The sequence below is a fragment of the Leptosomus discolor genome, unplaced genomic scaffold, assembly GCF_034619465.1.
Source record: "Leptosomus discolor isolate bLepDis1 unplaced genomic scaffold, bLepDis1.hap2 HAP2_SCAFFOLD_86, whole genome shotgun sequence".
NCBI classification, from domain to species: Eukaryota; Metazoa; Chordata; class Aves; order Leptosomiformes; family Leptosomidae; genus Leptosomus; species Leptosomus discolor.
The window spans coordinates 120,014-141,693 of NW_028237836.1; the positions used below are offsets into that span (position 1 = coordinate 120,014).

General features: G+C 52.1%; 2 protein-coding genes across 2 annotated transcripts in view; one reads left to right on the plus strand and one right to left on the minus strand.

Annotated features, from left to right (window-relative positions):
* Window positions 1–21,680, plus strand: part of LOC147412689 (serine/threonine-protein kinase PAK 3-like) — a 245,863-nt gene that overhangs the window by 69,647 nt on the left and 154,536 nt on the right. The window lies entirely within an intron of this gene.
* On the minus strand, window positions 8,773–20,345 carry LOC147412691 (coiled-coil domain-containing protein 40-like). Its single transcript, XM_086481114.1, has 17 exons — window positions 20,181–20,345; window positions 19,803–19,993; window positions 19,197–19,280; window positions 18,889–19,108; window positions 17,900–18,054; window positions 16,953–17,075; window positions 16,435–16,556; window positions 15,469–15,712; window positions 15,179–15,361; window positions 13,693–13,938; window positions 12,737–12,950; window positions 12,022–12,191; window positions 11,806–11,897; window positions 11,083–11,203; window positions 10,231–10,419; window positions 9,861–10,019; window positions 8,773–9,105 (listed from the first exon to the last, which is right to left on the minus strand). The coding sequence occupies exons 1-17, from the start codon at window positions 20,281–20,283 to the stop codon at window positions 8,860–8,862; spliced, it is 2,862 nt and encodes a 953-aa protein (XP_086337240.1). The 5' UTR covers window positions 20,284–20,345; the 3' UTR covers window positions 8,773–8,859.

Genomic DNA, 21,680 nt, shown 5'->3' on the forward strand with positions numbered 1-21,680 from the left:
ACACCCCTACACAATGTGAAGAGATGAATTATTTTCAGTTAGCATGCAGGAAAGATGGCAGCAATAGATCAAATACAAAGGCAAAGGCTTTTCTCCTTCTTTTATCTCTACGACGATGTTGTTTGATTTTCAGGATAGATGTTGCCAGTTACAAGACATCATCTCCATTCAGCACATATAACTTTTGACTGGAGATAACAAAATTGGCTTCTCCTACCTCAGCATTTCCAAGCAAATGCAGTGAAAGTTAGATTTAAAGGATCATCAAATTCAGTTCAAAGCAACAGCCAAATCTAGAAGCGAAATAAGGCATTACAGGAAACGTTCCATCAAAAGCAGCACTTGTCCATTCTAGGCCTCTCCTGCCAGCGGGCAAGTCTTCCACCAGCTCATTCCCTAAGATTTGCCTCATCTGCTTCACAGACCTCTGCCTACCAGACTGGGGATAGAACATCCGTCATCCAAATGCTGATAAACCATAAATTAAATACAGCACTCAACATCTCCTTGCAACACCCTCACCCCTCCCCAGTCTAAAAACTCGGACACTTCTCTCTGTGCCCTGCAACTCACATCACTTCTGGGTTATGTAAGCTGGCAAAAGGAGACGAAAAGGCATGACTCCCTTGAAGCAATGACTGAGTGGATTCAAGGGGTTTATACTGGGCATTCCTGTTGGATCTTCTCACAAACACCCCTCACAATACACTCCTGCCGCACAGCAGTTAGCCACAAGGGCCACCCACACTACCTCAGCAACTCTTATAGACCAAAGAGAACAAGAAAAGAGTTTTCTGTCTTCCACGGTCTGCAGCATCACCATCATTATTACGTTAAAAGAGCAGTTGTTTGGCAGAAAAACATGACTCAGCTAAGTAGCAGCTTTTCTCCAGAGAGAGAGAAAGGGTTTGACCCCACGCTTGCGCCCTCCTGTTTGCTTGCCTCCTCTTCATCTCATTCTCTTCTTTCCTCCATCCCCTCTCCCTGCCACTGTCACTCACACTGTCCTCCCATCCTCCTTCCTGCTCTGCTCCTCCTGTCCTTCCCCAGCAGCCTTGTCCTTTTCTTTCTCCTCCATTAATCTCAACCCTGCTGGGACACCGGATGGCTGAAGGTCAGACTGCTCCCATCCGCAGCTCAGTCTAGAGCAGCTTCAACAGAACTGAGACTGTTCACCCAGTAATCGTCACATGGATGTACCTCCTCAGCGGAAAGGGGCATCTGAGCTGGGGTGGGCCTGCTGCCCCTGCATTGCTTTAGGCTGAATGCTCTACAGCGCCTTCACGGAGCCACCAGCTCACACACAGCACTAATTGATTCCATAGCATGGCAATTACAGGCGGTTTAATGAAGGAAGAACAAGGCTGGATCAAACAACCAGAAGAACACAAGTCATTTCCTTCTGCTCTCAACTCTCCTCAGGTAAAGCACTCTGCTGAAAGGAAACACAAGTGCTGTCAACTCCACCGAGGCTCCCGTCACCACCATTACCAGAACAGCCTCCATAAAGTGTCTTCTCAGGCCCGTACCCAGTGGTTAGTCTAACAGACTGATGCTGGTTTTCTGCAGTGAGTGCTTGCAACTCAAAAAACCCAAAAGCACACCCCCCAACCCCCACCCCAATGTAGCATTCCTTTCATTACTTTACCCAAAATAAGACCTATGGTTGTTCTTCCCTGCAGCAGGCACACATGAAGCAGCTATACAAAAGGCAAATCTCCTGTCACAATGTCGAAGCAGACTGGGTGCTGCAGGCTGTTTGGGGCAAATCAGTGCCCATTTACCATCTACCTCCCCCACAACACCTTGTTCGAGCTTTGTGAACTGCTACAAGTCAACTGATGGAGCCACTTCACAGACTGATTCGGGGCCCCAAAGACTTCAAGATCTTCCTCTGAGGTATCTTTTAGACCTTATTTCAATGACAGTTACAACGGCTCCACTCAATACTTGAGAAGAAAGTCAAAAGTTGAGCTTTAGCATAAAGCCCAGTAGTACGGCCTTGAAAAGAAATCAAAAGGCTTCAGCTGTTTTGAGAAGAACGTATAAAAAATCCTTCCCTTGCTCTCACCAAGGTCTGACATCCATTCTTTGACCAAGTTACTCAGTTTTCCAGGAACAACCAGCCTGTAAAGAAAACTCATCCGTTTGTCCTAAAAAAATGAAGAGGTGAACAAGTTTTACAGCCTTGTTAGACCTGCGATTCAGATCTTCCTCGTCTTCAAATACCCCACATGGCTTCATCGCTTCAACCAGCTTCTGAGTATGACGGCAATCTATATCCTTAGCAGGAGCCAAGCTAATTACACAAGTAATTCCATAGTGCCTCCGGGGCTGCTTCTGCAGCCTACAAGTACTGTGGGAGAAAATAAAATGCTGAAGACTCCACAAAAGCAAAAAAAGAAACTTATTGGGAAACACCCTTCAGCTTACAGGTTTCCAAATCAACTTCTACTCTTTTACCCAGCACTAACAGAAATGAGAAAAAAAATCCTGCTGATGATTTTTAGATAACTTGACCCAATTTAGAAGCCACAACTACCTCTTTTGAAAAACATTTGGGGATAGAAGAAAAGATCCAAGTTGCTACCAACTTAACACAACTGATTTGCATTGCTCTGGACAGCTAGAACTAATCACCAGGAAAGGAAAAGGTTTCAACCCTACTAAGGGCCACACAGCAGAGGTTTTGGACCCATTTCCAGTTCCATACCAGTTTTGACTTAAGGATATTCCCATCAGCTTCCTGATGACACTAAACAAGACAGTTTAACACCGGCTTCTTTTCGTTCAATGTATTTGCTGTGCTGCTGCTGATTCTGGAAGGGCCTTCTAGTGGAAGGAGAAATAACAAAGCAGTCTGTTAAACACAGCTCATGCAGTAAATTCAGTATTACCTTGGGTTTGTTTATGGAAGAGTGGGAGAACATGAACCAATCTGCAGCGAATGTTGCTGGGAGAGCCTCCTGCTCGTAACACGGTGTTCAGTTTTTATAGTCCAGAGGCTCAGCTGTACACACGGCTGTTTTATCTAAAGCAGTCAGCATACAAAGCAGCCCAAGCCAAGCTCTGGTTGTAGAGGGTGTTCAGATCTGGCTCAGCCAGCTCACTGCCCCGTTAGGCAGAGCACGACACCAGGCACCTGGTTTGGAGCCCCCCAGGTTACTGCCCTGGAACTCCAGCTACAGCAAGGCATCATTTTCACCTCCCACCCTCCACTTGTCCTGCGTGTTGAGGCTCATTTGCAGTCAGAAGCAGCACAGGACCGACAGGGCAGGGCAACATTCAGTTAAAGGCAGCATTAGCTTTTTTTTTTTTTTTTTTTTTTTTTTTTTTTTTTTACATATAAACCCCTTGCTTTAGAAAGGGAAAAATGGAGAAAACCCCCGACTTTTCACTACCAGCTGAAACCAGCAGAGAGAGAGGAGTGGGACAGGAGGCAAGAACTGTACTTAACAGATGAAGGATCCCTACAGAAACACTAGCAGCAACAGGGGGAGACCCATCAGAAGGTCTATTCAACTCCTCCTGCTTGTCAGAGTCCATACCCAGACCCTAAGGCTAAAGGCATTAATGAGGCCATTACTCAAAGCAAGTATTTTCCCCCTTCACATGTGGACAAGTGCAGAGATCAGCTGGGTCAGTCAAGAGATGCTTTTGAGGTACCTGACCCACTTCAGCTGCAGTGGGATTAGGAAATGCTCAAAGGACAGCTTCGACACTGGGGTTGAAAAAGGACACCTGATTACAGCTCCTCATTTCTAGTCGTTGCCCTGACTCTCCCATGCAGGGAAGATGGATGTCTCTCTCTCTCTCGGAGCAGCTTTATCCAACTACAGACATAGCTCTTAGTCATCTGGTGGGTTTTCTTCCCCCCTCCTCTCTATGAGCTCCTTTGTCACACTTTCTTCTATGTGCTTTCCAAAAAGCTGGGGCGGGGGGGGTATTAGCACTGTAAGTCCTGTTGTCCCCCAAATCAGGGTTCTTTTACTCAGTCTGCAAAGAGCTGAAAAACACAGTCAGGATATTTGTTTAATTCCAGTCCTGCACAGAAAAGTGTGCTAGGTGGTACCTCCACAAAGCTAGCACCCCTTTGGGGAAAGAAGCTGGGTCTTAAGATACAAAACAACAACAAAGGAACTGCAGTGAAGTAAATGATGTCCCTCCTAACTTGACCTAGGAAATCAGACATTTACCATTCTCTTATCTTCAAACTCCTGTTGTCTTTGTTTGAGATCAGTTTGGTGCCACCAAGGTCTGACACCCCTATGAAGACAGGCTGAGAGAGTTGGGGTTGTTCAGCCTGGAGAAGAGAAGGCTCCAGGAGGACCTGGTAGCAACCTTGCAATACCTGAAAGGGGCCTCTAAGAAGGCAGGGAAGAACAATTCGCAAGGGTTTGTAGCAATAGGACGAGAGGTAGTGGTTTTGAGCTAGAAAAGGCTAGATTTCGGTTGGACATTAGGAAAAAGTTCTTTAATATGAGGGTGCTGGGTCACTGGAAGAGGTTGCCAGAGAGGTACTGGAAGCCCCATCCCTGGAGCCATTCAAGGTCAGGCCTGATGGGGCTCTGAGCAACCTGACCTCGTTAGAGATGTCCCTGCTTGTTGTAGGGGGTTTGGACTAGATGGCCTTTAGAGGTCGCTTCCAACCCAATACATTCTACAATTCGATGAAGGAGAGAGAGGAGGACAGGGGCAGGGAGTGGGACATGCAGGCAGAGAGAGAAAAAGCAGCTCAGGCAAGAAGCCAGACAGACTGTGAACAACAAGGAGGAATGCAGATCGGGACAAAGAGGCAGTGAACAAAAAAACAGCCATGCGCTGCAGGACAGAGACAGAGGAAGGAAAAAAGAGGGGCAGGGAGCAAGACAGAGGGAGAGCAAGAAAAACCAAAGGGGCAGGTAGAATAGCAGAACAAGAGAGGGGCTTGGAAAGCAGAGAGGGACGAAGAGGGAGCAGGGTATGAGAACAGACAGAAGAAAGGTACAGGGAAGCAAAAGAGTGACGCCAGTGATGGAAGGTGGGAGGGCACAGGCACAGGGAGGCACCTGGAGCAGAAGAGGGGTGACACGGCCCCAAGTGTGGACGGAGGGTCGCAATCGCGACAAATTTATCTACACAACTGCAGATAAGCCGGCACGTCTTTATTGCAGCGCTGGGAAGCACGGGGACAGCTCCACCCGACGGGCTTCAAAGTTACATCAAAAATTCAACATCTTACACCCTTTTTCTGCAAAGTCATGATCTTTAACAGATTTTAACATAAGCATGCATGTTATGCCCGCTATTAATTTTGACATTTACAATGATTGGTCCGCCCTATTCTATAACTTTCTTAATAGTCCTTTCCTAATCTAGTCATTCGTTATCTTACTGATCAAAATCTCTGATATACAAATTAGGATGGGGAGGATGGGAGAGTCTTCACAGCAACATTCCTTTGTTTCAATGGTTTCATCACATAAGATAAGAGAACTAGCTGAGAACGTACAATTTCACCCCTTGTACCTGCCTCCCTCCCTCCTCATTCTGTGTTCTGTACAGTTTCCCAATCCACAGCACCTTCAGCTTTGGCCATCTTCCTAAGGCCTGCATCTGCTGTCTCTTAGCATAAGTGAGGTTTTGTCTACTCCTTACCATAATGTAAATTAATTGAATCAGGAAAGAATTAACTATAAGATGTTAGTTGTTCATTCAAAACAATTAATTATCAATGAAATCAAAATTCAGATCTGATTATAACACAAGGGCCCAGGACTCACTGCAGCTCCCGCTCTTGGTGCTGCTGGGAGGATTTTACTGTTGAGACACTTCTGTCTCTGCCTCTCTCAGCTCTTACAATATGAGGCTTCCTACATACACAGCCTCACTGCGCACACACACACACACACACACACTACATGGCTGTACCGTGCTTTGGTTACGCACACAGACCCCGCGGTGCATGTTGGTGACCAGCTCTGCTCAGGACTACTCACAGCGACCCTTCCTCACGCCGAGAGGCCGGCTGTCTCTTGTCTGCAGCTGGGGGCAGCTCGCAGCCGGATCCCCTTCGTGTCCTTCTCCGGCTGCTTTTCCTTTTGCCCATCTCCTCAGCTTCAGCCTGAGCTGGATGCAGCTGACGACATCCCCAGGGCAGGAACAGACAACCGAGCCCCTGGCACGGCCTCTGGCAGAGGGAAAGAACCCTGACTGTCACAGCCGGCCCCAGGCCGGAGCCCCTCCTGCTGCAGCCGCTCCTGCAGACCCCGCTCCTTCCCCGCACTGCTGCTGAAGGCCCCTGGGTTAACAGAGCCCTGGGCCTGCCCGAGGCCCCGCTCTCCGCTGCCAGGACAGGCCGTGGGGCAGCCTGGGGCTGCGGGACTGGCCTCAGGGGAGGGGCTGGGGACGGGGCAGCTGCAGGGGGGGAGCAGGGCTGAGGGGGCTCAGGGGGGCTCTGGGAAACGGGATGCCCAGTGCCTGTGCTGGGGGGTCTGTCTCCTTCTCCTTCCCCTGCCCAGCCCTCAGGTCACCCCCGGGGATGCCCCAGCCGGCCCGGCTCTGGCTTGGAGCTCCCACCCACCACCCCCGGGCAGCCAGCAGGCAGAAGACACCCCGTCACCCACCCAAGGGCCTCACTCACCTCAGGGGCAGCCCCAGCCCTCACCTCAGACGGGCCACGCAGCATCCCGGCAGAGCCATCCCAGGAGCACCCGTGCCCCCCGCCCGCGGCTCGGCCCTACCAATGACGTCCAGGTACTGCCGCACCACGCTCTTGGGGTCAGGGCCCAGGAAGACGTAGAAGTCCAGGATCCCGCCCGTCGTGCGCCAGGTCAGGGCCGGGCTGGGCTGCAGGAGCGCATCTGGCGAAGCACGAGCGCCGGAGGAACAAGCTGAGGATGGGGACGTGGGCCAAGCCCATGCCCAGCACCTCCGTGGAACTCACCCATCGCGTTGCTGTTCAGCAGAAAGACGCCGTGAGCCGAACCGCTGTCCTCCATCACCAGGTAGAAAGGGTGGGAGCCGTAGAGGTTGACCTGGGGCTGGAGTAGAGCACAGCGCAGTGTGGGTGAGGCTCCGTTGGAGGCCCCAGCACAGCACCCACCCACCCACCTGCCTGCCACTGGCCAGAAGCACCGTCACGGCTCGGGGTGCAAAGCCAGGGCTTGCAGCCCCAGACACTGCCTGAGTCAGCAGAGCTCTGCCCCAAACAAGAGCCCTGGATCGTGTCAGGGAAAGCGGCTTCTGAGCCAAACAAGAGCCCCAGGGGGGAAAAAGCCTGACTTGGGGACAACAGTCCCCCGGGCTTGCTCAGGGCTGAGGCCAGGTCCCAGAGCTCCACAGCCGCCGATGCCTTTCCCCAGCCCCAAACAAGATGTCAGAGGTTGCAGGGCCACCCCCACAGGCGCAGATGAGCCACCTCCCTCTCCCTCAGCCCCGCTCCGTACCACAGGCGTCATATCCCGATTCCAGAGGGTGACCCTGGTCCACGCCGTGTCGAGGACCAGCGGCGTCTGGTGCTCCCCCAGCCCAGAAATGAAATGGGAGGGCAAAGAGGTGGAGATCTGCAGGAACTGGTCTGCGAAGAAGAGGGGCGCAACAGTGGTGTTCAGCCTGCCGGAGAGAAAGGGAGACTCCGGCAAACAGCCCCAGCGGTGCCCAGCAGCTGGGTTTCGACTGATCTCTGGGACTCCTGCTCCCCTTCCCAGGCACCGAACCGCAGAGGGGCTCAAAGCAAAGCCCCCGCAGCCGCTGACCGCCACCCCGCTGCTGTCACCGCCATCCCCTGCCGCATCCCTGCTCCGTCCCACGCACCGCTGGGGTTGGGGCCAGGACCCGCTTCCAGACCGAATCCCTTCGGGAAGGCTCGGGGCAGGACGGGCACTTACAGGACCTGCCCGTCGCGCTGCCGGCAGACGACGAGGCCGAAGGGATCCTGGTTGATCTGCAGCCCGTAGAGCGGGGAGGCGGCTCGGCCGCTCGCCCGCGGCGTGGCCAGGGGCACCTCGTACCGCTGCCGGGCCGGGTCCCGCAGCTGCGGGGACAGAAGGGAGGGGGGGGGTGTCAGCGGGGGGGTCCGGAGCACCGGGGCACCGGTCCCGGGGCCGGCTCGCACCGTGAAGCGGAGGCGGGTGGGGGTCTCCAGCGCCACGTCCAGCCGCCAGCTGCCCACGGTCCCCGGCAGGAAGCTGGCGGCGACGCAGCGGAGCCGGGTGGCGGAGCCGGTGGCGGTGGCCGTCAGGTTCTCCGCCCGGTAGCTCCGGTAGCCGCTGGGGAAGAAGCACCAGGGCGGGCCGGGGCTGGAGCCGGAGCCGGGCTGGAGCCGGAGCCGGCGGGTGCGTAGCAGCAGCCCCGCTCCTCGCAGTCCGCCCGCGACAGCAGCCGCTCGGGGCCGCAGTCGAAGCGTTCGCCCGGGGGCACCTGGCAGCCGGCGGCCCCGGGGCTGCCCGCCGCGGCGGAGCCCAGCAGCGCCAGCAGCAGCAGCGCGGCCGGGAGCCCCGGCCCCGCCATGGCCCCGCCGGCCCGGCCCGGCCTCCCAGCAGGCGCGGCGGGACCGGCCCCACGGCACGGAGGCGTCTGCGGGGCGGGACCGGCCCCGGGAGCGGGCGGGCGCCTTCCGCCTCCCGGAGCTGCAGGGAAAGGCGGTGAGAGAGGGGGGGCCCGGAGGGGAAGGGGGCGGCTGCCCCCAGCGCCCCAGGCCAGGGGGAGGGATGAAGCCACCCTTGTGCAGCCAAGGAAACAAAAATCAGTTGCACTGCTACAGCTTTGGTGACCACTACCTGCTACACAGACTTAGTTTTTAGATATTTGTTTATTTACAAAGCCTGCAGGCTCCAGCAGAACAAGAGCTGAGGGTTACATGGATGGGGTTGGTGGCAGTCAGGCTTCCTGCGAGCCCAGCCTGGAGCCCAAGCACTGTCTGAGCCACTGGAGAGTCCGGTAGTGCTGGGGATGGTCCTGCTGGATCTGCTGGACGATGGCATCGATGGTCTGGAGCCGGTGGCGCAGTTTCTGGTGCTCATTTCTCCAGGCTTGCTCCGTGCGGCACAGGGGAGTGTACGTCCCTTCCTTCAGCGCCTGCAGGTGCTTCCGGCGAGTCTGGTAGGACACGATCTCCAAAAGATTCTGAGGAAAGCAACAACAGAAATTGCTTTGACAGCAGGCCGCAGAGAGAAAAGCACTAAGAAAGGCAGGTGACTTTTGTCACCGGTACTGGAACCATCACATTCTGAAAGGGAAGGGCTTCTGAAGAGGGACAGGGCTATCAAGTCCCCTTTGTACCGGCAGAACAGCTGCTAACGGGTACAGCCAGAGAAGTGGTTAGGTTGGAAGAGACCTTTAAGATCATTGAGTCCAACCATAAACCTAACGCTGCCAAGTCCACCATTAAACCGTGTCCCTAAGCACCACATCCACACGTCAGCTAATAGAAAAAAAAAAAAAAAATTAAATGTTCATCACAGAATTCCATAAACCAGAGAAATACCTGCATGCACAGGGCAACCCTCGCCAGGACAGAGTTTGACCAACTTACAACCTTTGCAGGAGGCCATTCAAGACCTTCAGCTGGCTCTCAAATCTGTAACATATGAGCAGCCAGAAAGCGCTCACAGAGGAGAGCTGTGACCGGGTATTTTCAAGACACAAACCATGTCCTGCAGGCTGATGTCTCCAGGTGAATGCTGCCTCGCTAAGAGTACAACTGCAGCCCCAATTCAGGACCCCCATGAGCCCTCAAGGTGTGCTCAGTTAAAGTGCCGCTAAAATGCCAAGCACACTCAGTTCAGGATGGTGGCGAGACAGGGAGATGGGGAGCTGGCACCAGGAGAAAGCGGCCGGTCCCGTCGGGCTCGCGAGCTCCAGGGAGCGGAGCCGCTCACCCGTCGCTTCCTGTTCCGACGAGCTTCTGCGTCTGCATCGAGGCCGTCGCACTCAGCCTCCAGCCTGCGCAGTTCTCGCTGCTTTTCCGAGAAGGCGGCACCGAGGGACGCCTGGGCGCTCTCCAGCTCCAGGAGGGTTGCGTTGCAGTCCTGAACGTTCTGGCAAACGGAAGAGAAGGAAAGGGCAGAGTGTGGTTCTTCGTCCAGCTGCACTCCCAGCCATCTCCCCAGAACTCTCCTGTGGGGTTTTTTAAGGAGCCTCCAAAGCCTGTCCCGTCTGTGTCCCGACACCCCGCGTGTCTGCGCTCAGCCCACCCTGGTGCTCCTTACAGCCCCGGTGAACTCCTGCAGCCCTGCTCTGCTCGCTCACCTTCTGGGCTTTGCTGATCTTCTTTCTCAGCTCCTGTTTCTTGCAGTGGAAGACGCTCTTGGGGACAAGCTTCTTGTCTCTTTTGCTCTGACCCTCTCCACAAAGCGCTATCACCTCTCTGTGAGAAACAGATGCCTCCATATCACGAATCATCTTCTCCTGCTGCTTCATCAGCTGGCCGTAGCGGACCTGCCGTGTGTCAAGATATGAAATAGGCTGAAAGTAACAAATGTTCACAAACGGCACCGAACCGATTCTGTGCGGCACATCCCCTCCACATAAACCAGACATACGTGACACGTGAGCGTTGGCAAGCCAAATTTGCTCTAAACCCAAACCCGGCTTGCCCTGTGTGGATCTGGAAAGCAAAGGGCTGGATTATCAACTCGTCTAAAGTAATCTTCAAAAGGTTTCACTGGAACTCCTTAGCAATAGGAAAAGCAGAAGAGTAAAGTAACCTGGGAACAAAAGGGAAGAGTTGCTTTGCCAGAAGACAGAAGGCTTCCCTAACCAGTGATTAAGATGATGCAATATTTAGTCATCAACATTCCTTTGCTTATAAATTGGGGTCACGGCATAAGGTGGCAAACATATTATGTTTTAAATAGATTGCTCAGGTGTCTCTAGACTCTGCTGCAGCCCGTTACACGGCAGGCGCAAGGAAGGCACGAAGAGCACGCACGCTGGATGTATTTCATTCGGCCCAGCGGGAGGGTGTACGATTTCCAACATTGCTGTGGCCTGGCAATGCTGCTTCCCCAGCCCGTTTCTCATCTCCTGCCTTCAGCAACGCCGAAGCTGAATCCATCGTGTGCAGCTTCCCCTCCCCAGTGCTCCTCCCCCGGGGCTCACCTGCATCCTGTGAATCTCTGTTCTCATGGCGTGGAGCTCGCTGTGCCCTGACTCAGACTCCACCGCCGCACGCATCTCTCTCGTCAGCTGGATCTTCTTCTCCCACAGCAGGATTTGATGCCTTCAGTGACAGAAAGGGAAAGCGGCACCTTTGTCAGTGCCCGAGAGGACGCTCGCTCCCTGTGCACGCGTGGCAGCACGCTCCCGAGCTCAGTCCTGAACATGGAGCTGAAGGTTCAGCAGAACCTGAGGGTTTGCACGTGGGACACGTAAAAGGGCAGCCAGGAGCAGCGTGGAACCAGACAGGGAGCTCCGCCATCCACAACGTGGCACGGTGGTGGCACGGTGACTAACAACAAGCGTGCCCAGGCTGCCGGGGGCTGGTGGACCCCAGTGAGCTGCCCAGCGCAGCACGCTCGCTCCGAGTGACTGGCGGAGGAGAGCGCAGGCAGAGTCACCCCATACAGATCTCAGCAACGTCCAGCACGAGCCTGCTGGAACTGTTAAAGCCGACATCCTCACGGCTCTCGCTGCTTGCAGAGACAGCTAAAGCACCTTTCAGCTTCTGCGCCCAAAAATCCATGAAACTCCTTTCATCTTCTCCGAGAAGGACAGAAGCACAGTTGCTGTTGCTGGTTCAGTTCGATGAGCAGAGAGGAAAGGTGACATGGACACCTACATTCAAAGAGGGTGGCACAAAGCAAGAACCTCTCTGGTACCTACTCTGCTTCCACCAGGCTGTTTAGGAGTCTTTCCTTCTCCTCAGTCAGCTGACTGCGCTTCTCCTGCATCTCAACCGACTCTTTTTCTGCTGCCTAGGTTTGGGAAGCATAACATTGTCAGACAACACAACGTGGTCAGACTAAGAAAGATTTACACGGTCACTGTCTGCCTCCGATCTGCACGGGAGGCTGAGACCTGGAAATGAGATGTCTGTACCTTGAGAGAGCGCACAAACTCGTTCTCGGTGATCGTGTTGCCATATTGCAGCTCCTCGAAGCTGCTGCTGTTCTTGTGGATCAACACATTCAGCTTTATCAAGTCATTGGACATGTTCCTCATGTGACGTTCGATGTCTTTCTGCTCTTTTGTTTCCTGCTGAATTTCATCTACAGGTGAACAGAAAAAAAAAAAAAGTCTTAAAATTCCCACAAGCAGCAGGTGGAACACAGGCAAGGCGTGACAGACTGCCATCAGACCAGACAACGCTGCCTGCAGAGCCACCTGCGTCCCACATACCCAGCCAAACCGTTTTTCCACAAGCCCAAAACCCAAATACGGTTTTGAAGGAGACTGCTGTGGAAAAGAGCTGGTTTGAGCCAAGGGAAACGCCATCGTGGTGGGGACATTTACCCACCAACTACATGCAAACGTTATTTAAGAAGTGTAGCACGTGACACGGCCACTTCGGTTCGGTTGTGCCCGTTAAGGCAGTGGGATCAGTCGGGACAGGGAATAACGCCAGGCAGAGCAGCAGAGGTGCCTGGCTCGTAGCCCCAGAGCAGTGCTGGGGCCGCCTGCGTTACTGCTCACACGGACGTAGGAGCACGGCGCATTCTCTGGTGAAGGTCTGGCTCACCCGTCCGTAAGCCCTCGCTCCCTTTTTCCTCCATTCACAGCTGAACGTTTTAAAAAGAGTTGGGGAATGACCTACTTTCCCTGCGCACTTTCTTCTGCTGCATTACTGTGATCCGTTTCTTTAACGTGTCCAGGGAGGCTACTTGTTCCTCCCGTTGGTGTGTTAACTTGACCAGCTCTTGCTGCTGATTGAGCCAGTGCTTTTGTAGCGTCATCACCTCAGAGTGATATTCTTCTATCTGCTTGGACAGCCTGTTGATCTCCATTTCCAGTGGCCCCAGTTCTTGACCCTGGATGAGGGCAAGGTTGGGGATTAATCAGGCAGAAGCTGCTGAAGCACTTTTTGCAGAAGGCCGGTCCAGCTGCTGAGATGCCTACCGAATACTTCCGCTATACTGTTACTTCCTTTGTGCCTCTATTTCCCAGGAGCTGGATGGGACCAATCATTCCTGACCTCACGGGAACAAATGCAAGGGAAGCCCGAACAGCTCTCAGGCTCTGGGGCGAGAGGGGCCTCCTAAGCTCCTACAACAGGCACATCTGGGTGTCCAAGAGTCTGCCACAGCACTCATTCTTGCATTGGGCTCTATAAAGGTCTTGCAGCTCACGGTGCCAGGGGCAGACCTGGGTATCTATCAGCTGAATGGGGCCAAGCACCAAGTGATCTACATCACCCCGCCTGCTCCATTCGCCCCTTGTCAGGATTTGCAGGTTTTCTGATGAGACCCTAGTTACTCCCAGAGTATTGATGTCATTCAACGTTTTCATCAGGCGCAGACAACTCCCTGCAGAAATCTGTGCTGGGCACACCCTCATTTCACAATTCCCTCATGCCAGCTCCTCCCCCCCCGTGCACTAAGAGCTGTTTGACAGACGTAAACATTTACATTAACTAGTGCAGCTTTTAAACCTCTATACTGATGCCTGAAAGTTTTAACTACTCAGCACTTACACAGTTACATTTATCAGGGGCACCTGTGGTCACCACAAAGAATAAAATCAAGCCTGGGACTGAAATGGGAATGTACATACCCCCTGCCGCGCAAGAATCTTCTCCAACCTCTTGTTGTACTGGCTGAGCACCGCTTGCCTGTTCTCGGTCAGGAGACTGCACCTTGCAATCTCGCTTTCCCTGCAGCTGATCAGGTCACGGGTATTTTTTACTTCCTTGTCCAGCTGACAAAGTGTGTTTTGGAGAACTGTCAGCCTGCAGCTGCTATGAGTTGCATTCAGAATAACCTGGGCCACATCATTCTCAACCTTGGAAAAATGCAGCTCCTAGGAATGCCAACAGACAGAAAACAAATTACTGTCACCAGCAGCAGCCCATTGACTTGGAACGCCCGCTTCCCGAGGCACAGGAGTCAGGGGGTTTAGATTCTCCTCCCAGGTCTGTGCCACAAGCTGCGAGCCAGCCACTTACCTGCTCTGTACCTTTGTTTCTCCATCTCCTGACGGAGATACCAACATTTACCTCTGCCATAAGGCTGCTGAAGAGCACGAAGGAGCCCAAACATCCCAAAGCCTTTAAGAGGCCGCGCTCATCACCTCTGCAGTTACCTGCCCTGCCTGGGTGTCTCCACCTGCCCGGCTCACCGGAGCAGGACATTCTCCACCACACCCGACAAACACGTCCCTCACCGAACCACCACCGCAGCAGCCAGAAAGGCGGGTGCCTGTTGAGCGCAGCGCGAATGCAGCCGGGTGACTTCTGCTGCCCCCGCGCCGCCAGCGGCCACGACTCTCTGGCTACATCCAGCCGTGCACCGCAGGTGCTGATGGGAGACAACGCGAGTGTCCGCTTGTTGGTGTGCCTGTGGGAAGGGGGCGGGGGGCCCCTCTCTCACAACGGAAGCCAGCCCTGGAACTCTTCCTCTTGCTCAAGATAATGCCCCCGATTTAAAAATCCCAGGGCCAGGCTGAAGTAACCCACAGAAATACAGAGGTGTGGGTGCCTTGTTAGTGCCAGCCCACACAACTCAACACCACAAACACTACACTGGATCTTCTCGTTTTTCTATCTGTTCCAGTTACACACTCCCAAAGAGAGCAACTGATCGTGCCACAAAGAACTGTGGGTCTGGTTCGATTGCTCCTTGGGCTGTAATCCTCACTCAGGAACGAGAGCAGGCCTGTATCGCATTCCATGATGCCGGACAGAGATACAGGTTAGTTCAATGTGGAGTACAGCAGTACTACATATCCACTGTCTTCCTCCAATACATAAGAACTGGTACTACTTTATGGTAAAAACTCCCAGAATTCATCGTTCTGTCCCGTTTTTTAAGCAAAGAAAGAACAGTACATTATGTGTCAAGGCCTTTTTGGCCAAACCCTCTCGCGTACACCAGAATCCCGCAATAAGAGCACTGGAAGAACCAAACTGAAGTCACAAACTCAGCAGACCTTCAACTGCAGATCTGAAAAGCAGAACGAAGGCGCGGACGAAACACACTTGAGAAACACCGCTCAGGGCGGTTTCCTTCCCCCGCCCTCCCAAACGGAAGAGATAACACACCAGGTCTGTTTTTCTCCTATGGAGCTTTGCAGCCAGCTGCGAGAAGTGCTTTGTGGCTTTGCTGGACACCATCTGGTCCTGAAGCTTTGCCATGATTTCGTTCTCCATCTGCACTTTGGCATCAGTTCCTTTCTCTATGTCCTTACTGATGGACAGCAACTGATTCAGACAAGCAGCTTGATCCTAAACGCAGGAAAGACAGGAGACAGGGTCACTACAACTGTTTGGGGAAGGGGATTAAACATCTGTGTCTGATTTGAAAGGTTCTTCTTCCAAGTAACTCTCCTCACCATCCTGGTCCTGTTGAGGGCCTGCTCTGTCTCGTGGAGAACGCGAGCGTAGGTGCCAGATTCCACCTTCAAGGCCTCCTGCCTGGAAAGGCACCGGGCAATCAGCTTCTTTGTCATGTTGGCATCGTTCTGTGAACGGCTCAGGATGGCGACAAGCAACTCATTCTTCTCCTCCTCCTTCCTGATTGACTTCCTACAGCCATGGATGTCCGTTTCTAGGGACTTGAGGTCATGCCTGTACTTGCTGGAGAGGCAAAGAGGATGGAAAATCACCACAGGGGTAGACTCACGCGCTGAACAGTCATCTACAAATTCCTCTTTTCAAACACGCTACTGCAGCGACAACAGACCAAGGAGGAAGATCTTTACAAAGGCCACCCTGCTGTGACAGTGCAGAGTCATCAGAAGATGGATGGAGACAGAAGACTGAAAAGCAAACGTACGTAGGAAAATTAATTCCCGCTTTCAGTCCTGTCCCCACCCCCCACTCTTACCAGGATGCCACCATCAAAGCACATTGCAGGGAATCAGCCAGGCTGACTCCAGAGCAAATAAGCGCTTCCTTTGGCAACAACAGGACGGTTTTCCTGATGATTTCTGAAGGCATCACAAAACCCTAACTGAGAGCGACAGGTAAAATCCCTCTTGAAGTCTAGCTCTTTGGATTGAGAGATGTTGCAAAGGTGAAGGAACTCTTCTAAATGACTAAAATATGAACAGAAAAACTCTAAACAGCTTTAAAAACCCCACACATTTTGGGGGAGAGTTGTGTTTTGGATACAGAATAGTGACGAAGAACTGTGCTTCCTATCCTTTAACCTTACTACGTGCTTCAGAGCAGCAAACTTGTTCTGCTTGACATATCCTGCACGCGCAGCAATAAACTGGAGACGCACTGCCCCTTTCAGCATCCCTCCCGTCCAACCCGTGTGAGGCCTCTCCTGGGACTGTCCTCAGATACCGTACCTCAGCAGCGCTTGGGTGGCGATATAGGCCTCATCTCTCTGCTTCATTCCCGCCAAGCTGCTATTCCAGTGGTTCATCAGTCGCTTTTTCTCCATGTTAATAGCCTGAACCTCCATACAAGCCTGGGGGAGAGAGGATTTGTAGACAGGATAAATCTATACTAGGCTGGGAAACCAAATTCACGTTACAATGCCCTTTTTGTGTGTGTGTTCATAATACGCTGGGCAGGAACAGCTTCAGCTAACGTGCCTCTGGTTTATGGTCACCCCCGACCACAGAGCATAGGTCTGCAAGGAAAAAAATGCAGAGAGGGTGGGGGAGGAAGTGATTTATAGGCAATTCTTGAGGACAAAGGGAAAGACAAAACAAACCAAAACAAAAAAGTCTTCATTCCTCCAAACAGGAACTGATCATACAACTCTGTCCTACACTGTAGCTACCATGTGAGCATGAGCCAACGGGGTCGGTCCTTCCAGAGGGAAATATTAACCAGAAGCAAAAAAAAAGCATTCTCCTACCTCATTTGCTGCTTGCCGAGTTACTTTTGTGTCCTCTGCCTGAGCCACAAACTGAGCTTCGAACAGAGCAATCTGTTCCTGCAGCTCGTAGGCTTTCCGGGTCAAGCGGTCTACCAGAAGATCCTAGAGAGGCAGAGCCAAACAGCTCAGGATGAGTAACATAATCTCAGGCTTAACCAACTAAATTCTACAGCAATAACTTGGGCTGAAAATGAATTCAGTTAGCTTTGATTCCTACTGAAACTCTTCCATTCCTATCCAAACGACTCCTGAATGCAGCAGTGACAATTTTCAAGAGAACAAAACCTTCTTTGCTGGTTTTTATCGTTCCACCCACAGTAGGAAATTGGTCCTTCAGATCTGAAGCAGCATTCATCCCTGCCAGCATGGGTTACATTGCGCCACCTCTCCAGCAGCTGGGAATCTTGATAATTTATGGTTTAAAATCCTTTGTTAAAAACCATCTAAACCCATTCCATCTCAACCGTTTGCCCGCAATTCTGCATCAACAGTAATTAGTTGGTGTCCTGCTGCAAGCAGGAGGCAGCAGAGGGAGCTCCAGCACACCGACCGCTCAGTTCACCTTCCAAGTTCGCTCTTCCTTGGGACTCAGAGCAATTCTCCAGACTTCAACATATGATACTTCTTTGCTAAATATCTTTCTGCCCCCACACCCCCGTTGCCTGCGTGAAGAGTAATCACTACTGATTACTACTTCCTATTATAAGGCTCATAAAAAAATTCTGTTCAGTACATGCCGCTATCTTGGCGGTGGGGATTCTTCTCATTTTCAATTATTTGGGGAAAATATCCCCACGCACCTTCCATGGTGTCTGTATATTCACTACAGCCTTCCTTCTGCCAAGGCAGCACGTCCTCCGAGACTCGCCGCTAGCTGTCACCTGAATTCATTTATTTATTTGAAAGAAGAGAGTTTTACTTGATACCTGTTTTTTCTTTTCCACGTCAGCTTGGGCCTTCTCCAGCTCAGCCCTCTTTGTCGACCGTTTCGTTAGTAAAATATTATGGTGCATATGGTCCGTGTTCTGCACGTAGAAGAGGTGCAAGGCCAAGTTTTCAACCTGGGTCTGCATTGCAGAGACTGGAGAGGCAGGGGGAAAAATATTTACAGAAAAGTATGTTTGTAAGACACACTTTAAACAGAGGTAAAAGGGAAAGAAACACAGAAACACCCAAAGCCAAATTCGCACACTGACCAGCCAAATCAGCCCCCCTGAAATGTGAATTTGCATCGGCTCTGGAGTACAGCTCCACAAGCACAGCTAATATCTTGGTAAGCAATTCATTGCTTCCCAGCACTCAGAAGCCCAGGAGATCAAAGAAGGGGCGGCCTCAGGAGGCTGTGACTCCACTCCTCTGCCCCAAAACAGAACTGTCTCTTTCTCAGTCTGTTGAACGCTTCTCTATTTTTTTCAGCAACCTGCCAAACCTTTCTAGGCAGTTTATCCTACGCTGAGCTACCCTCGCCATCACAGTTGTTTTCCTGTCCCCTACCCACAGGCCTGCAGCACAACCAGCATGAGTCAAGTCCATTTCTTTGGCTGGGACGGGTTCCCACACGGATGGCACTCTCAGGCTCCCGCGTGCCCCTCACGACCCACGACCTTTGCGATCTCGTCACACCCTTACAGAGACACAGGCAAACGTAACAGAGCGACAGGATCTTCCTCCTTCTAAGTCACAGAGCAGCCCATCTGCCCGGAACAGTTTTAGTCCTAAAGACCTTCTTAGAAGTACAAGGTAGCCACACGGTCTTAGAAACAACCAGGAATACCTGTGAAAGGTTTCAGCGAGTGTCTTATTCCTGATCAATGTTACTGTATTTTTCAATCCAATGCTTGACTTGGATTCAAATAAATCCCTTTCTCCACACAGTACTAGAGCCAGGAAACCTGGCAAGGGCTGCCTCGGTCACCTTTCTGGCGTTCATCGTGTGTGTTCTGACACATTTGCTTGTAAGTAAGCCTGAGGCCCTCCAGCTCCTCCTCCAGCTGCTGACGTGCTGCGGCCACCTGAGAACGGCGGTCGTGGCTCTTCTCCAGTTCCAGCTGCAGGCGGGCCAGCTGCTGCTGCGCTCCGTAAAGAACCAGCCCAAGCTCTTCCCTCTCTGCTTGCCCCTTCTTCGCTGCTGCCCTCTGCAAACACAAGAGGAAACCAGTTACCTGGCTTCAGCTCGGGCAGGGGTGGGCTGCTGCGGGAAGGCAAAGTAAGAATGCCACGTACCAGTTCCTGAAGCTCTAGGCTCACTTTTTCCATCTGCTTAGTGAGGTGACTCTTCAGGGCAGCCTGGAATCTTCTCATCAGAGGCTGTCAAGAAGTATGACATTGATACAAGTCAACGTACTTGTGTAAAGAAATTATGAAGAAACCTTACTGCTACCCCCGCTGTTAAATAACACAGCGTATTTTCTGCCACAGACCCTTGCATTCTTCCTTTAGCTACGCTCACTGTAACGAGTGAGAGGAGTTACACAGTGGGTATTTGTTGACAGCAGAAAGCCACTACTGAGGATATCTGAAAGTCAGAAACACATCAGAAGAGCTGCCTCTGAGAGCCCATCCGCTCGCTCTTGCTGACAGAACTTCTCTTTCAGGAGCACTGAGGAGTATCAGATTTACCCACTACGCGGCTCCCTCCTGAGCCTCCCGTTTGGGGTTAACCCTGAGGGAGCAGACACGCTCAGGAGTCAGTACTTCTGCAAAAGCCTGTTTTAAACACGTGGTTTCAGCCTATGGCTGAGCCGCTGCTGACAATCTACCTTGTGTATTTCATACAAATAAAACCAGCAGGTCTGCGAAGAAGAACGACAAGATTGGAGGACTTCTCACATGTTCTAGAGCCAAGACAACCAGCTCTGTTTCTTCTACGGTTTCTTCACTTCTTCCACTCATTTCGTGCCCCTCAGCTCCACGCTGCTGGCATGCCTGTTCCCGCCTTTGGTCACCATGCTCACTGGTGAGCTGATCCAACTGCTCAAAGGCAGTCTCTGAGCAGAGAGAAATGGGTTCTCCAATGTCACCTGGACCCCACCCCCCAAGAAAAAAAAAAAAAAAAAAAAAAGAGAAGAAAAAGACAAAGAAAATGCTTAGATTTCAAAGCGTTGTGCCTCCAGTTGGACTAACAATGACGAGAAAGGGAGAAAACTAGAAACCGTGCTTGACGGGTGGTATGGAGTGTTGTACTGTTAGCAAGGGACTGAAGGATACCTGACTCTGTGCAGCTGTTCCGCTCCGCTGACCACGCAGACACCTGCTGAGGAGCTCCTGAAGGAAGGGGAGGGTTTTCTCTCTCGGTTACTGGCTGCTCCATGTCACCCAACGCAGGAGGACAACTGTCTAATTCGACTTTGTCCAAGAAAGTCTCAGGGGATTTTTTCTGAAACGTAAAATCCACCACCTGAAACAGCTTTTCAGTCTGCCCTGACAATCTGTTCTAAACTCAGCCCACAGATACACTGGCAAAGCTGTGCCTCTGCCGATCAAAACACCACCTTTACCCACATGCAGCACGACAGAGGAACCTCTCCAGCTCTGTCACAGCTTTTGTAGACTTTGTGCCTGACCAGTTAGCTTCTCTCTGTTCAGTTCTGGTCAGGTTTGTGTTGGCAGCAACAAAACCGCCCCAGGAGAATTTGAAGTTACAAATACCGGCCATGCCTTCTGTGAATAAGATTGTGTGTGTTATTAGTGTCTCACTTCTGCAGAACTAACAAACAGCTCTGTAGCTCCTCTTTCTGCTGCTGGAAATGTCTCTTTTTGGTCCTGCAGAGGAACGGACCCTTCTTCTTCACTGTCGCTCCCATTCTCCGCCTCTACTGCCTAGCACACACGCAGGCAAAAAGCAGAATAGCAGCGTTACAGCAGGTTGTGCATTTGGTTTAATGCTCATGCTACGGTGCTGTAACAACTGCTTTTTGTCATGGGAGTTTAATTTTGAAGTTTAATCTCGTTCACAAAAACAGTCACCCAGGCAGCATGAAGACGGTAAAGATCCTGACAAAAATTCTACACACCACTTTTAATTTCAGATGTGTCTCTGGCTCACGTCTATTTTTTAAAAAAATGCCCTTAGGGATTTTAGTCCTCCAGCTGGTGCTACGCGTAGCCAAACTATTATCTTCTTTTTAAAGAGACACTGTTTTATCCCGTACCATCATTTGCCAAATTCAAATATCGTGCAGTACCAACAGACAAAAAAAACTTAGCACCACCAACCTCGAACACAGCCCCCGTACGTGTGTCTGTGAGATGGGGGCAACCTCCCGTTTAACATGCCTACAGCCATCTGGGAGCTGAGTGAGAAGCACATGCTTCAGGACGCTGCTGACACACAGAACTACAACTACATTTAACTTGGGTTTTTTTAATAGGCAGGGCAAGACTTCAACAACCGCTCCCTTGTTTTACTTCTCCCTATCGAAACTGCTTCCACGAAGCCATCACTCTGCAAGGAGAGCGTAGGAACATCATGCTGCCCCGCGAACGTTCTGAAGGAAATCACCTCCATAGCAAGAGGCGACGGAACTCGGACGATATCCCGCGCAGCGGAGCCGGATTCCACCCCAGAGCCCTCTGCTGCGCCACCGGCGGCCTCCTCCATATTGCTGGGCTGGGGATGGCCTGTGCCTGCAACCAGAGCGGAGGGAAGAGTGAGAACCAGCCCGGCTCCCCGGGGCCCGCCAGCTGCAGGCCGCCGCGGGGCTGGGC

Bases quoted from the DNA above. Each gene is read 5' to 3' on its own strand.
- LOC147412691 (XM_086481114.1), bottom strand. From the start codon at position 20,283: ATGGAGCAGCCAGTAACCGAGAGAGAAAACCCTCCCCTTCCTTCAGGA. The intron at 15,362-15,468 runs GTGAGGAGAGTT...TCCTGCGTTTAG, and splicing joins CCCTCAACAGGACCAGGATG to GATCAAGCTGCTTGTCTGAA. The intron at 11,204-11,805 runs GTAGGTACCAGA...CTGTCACTGAAG, and splicing joins AACAGCCTGGTGGAAGCAGA to GCATCAAATCCTGCTGTGGG.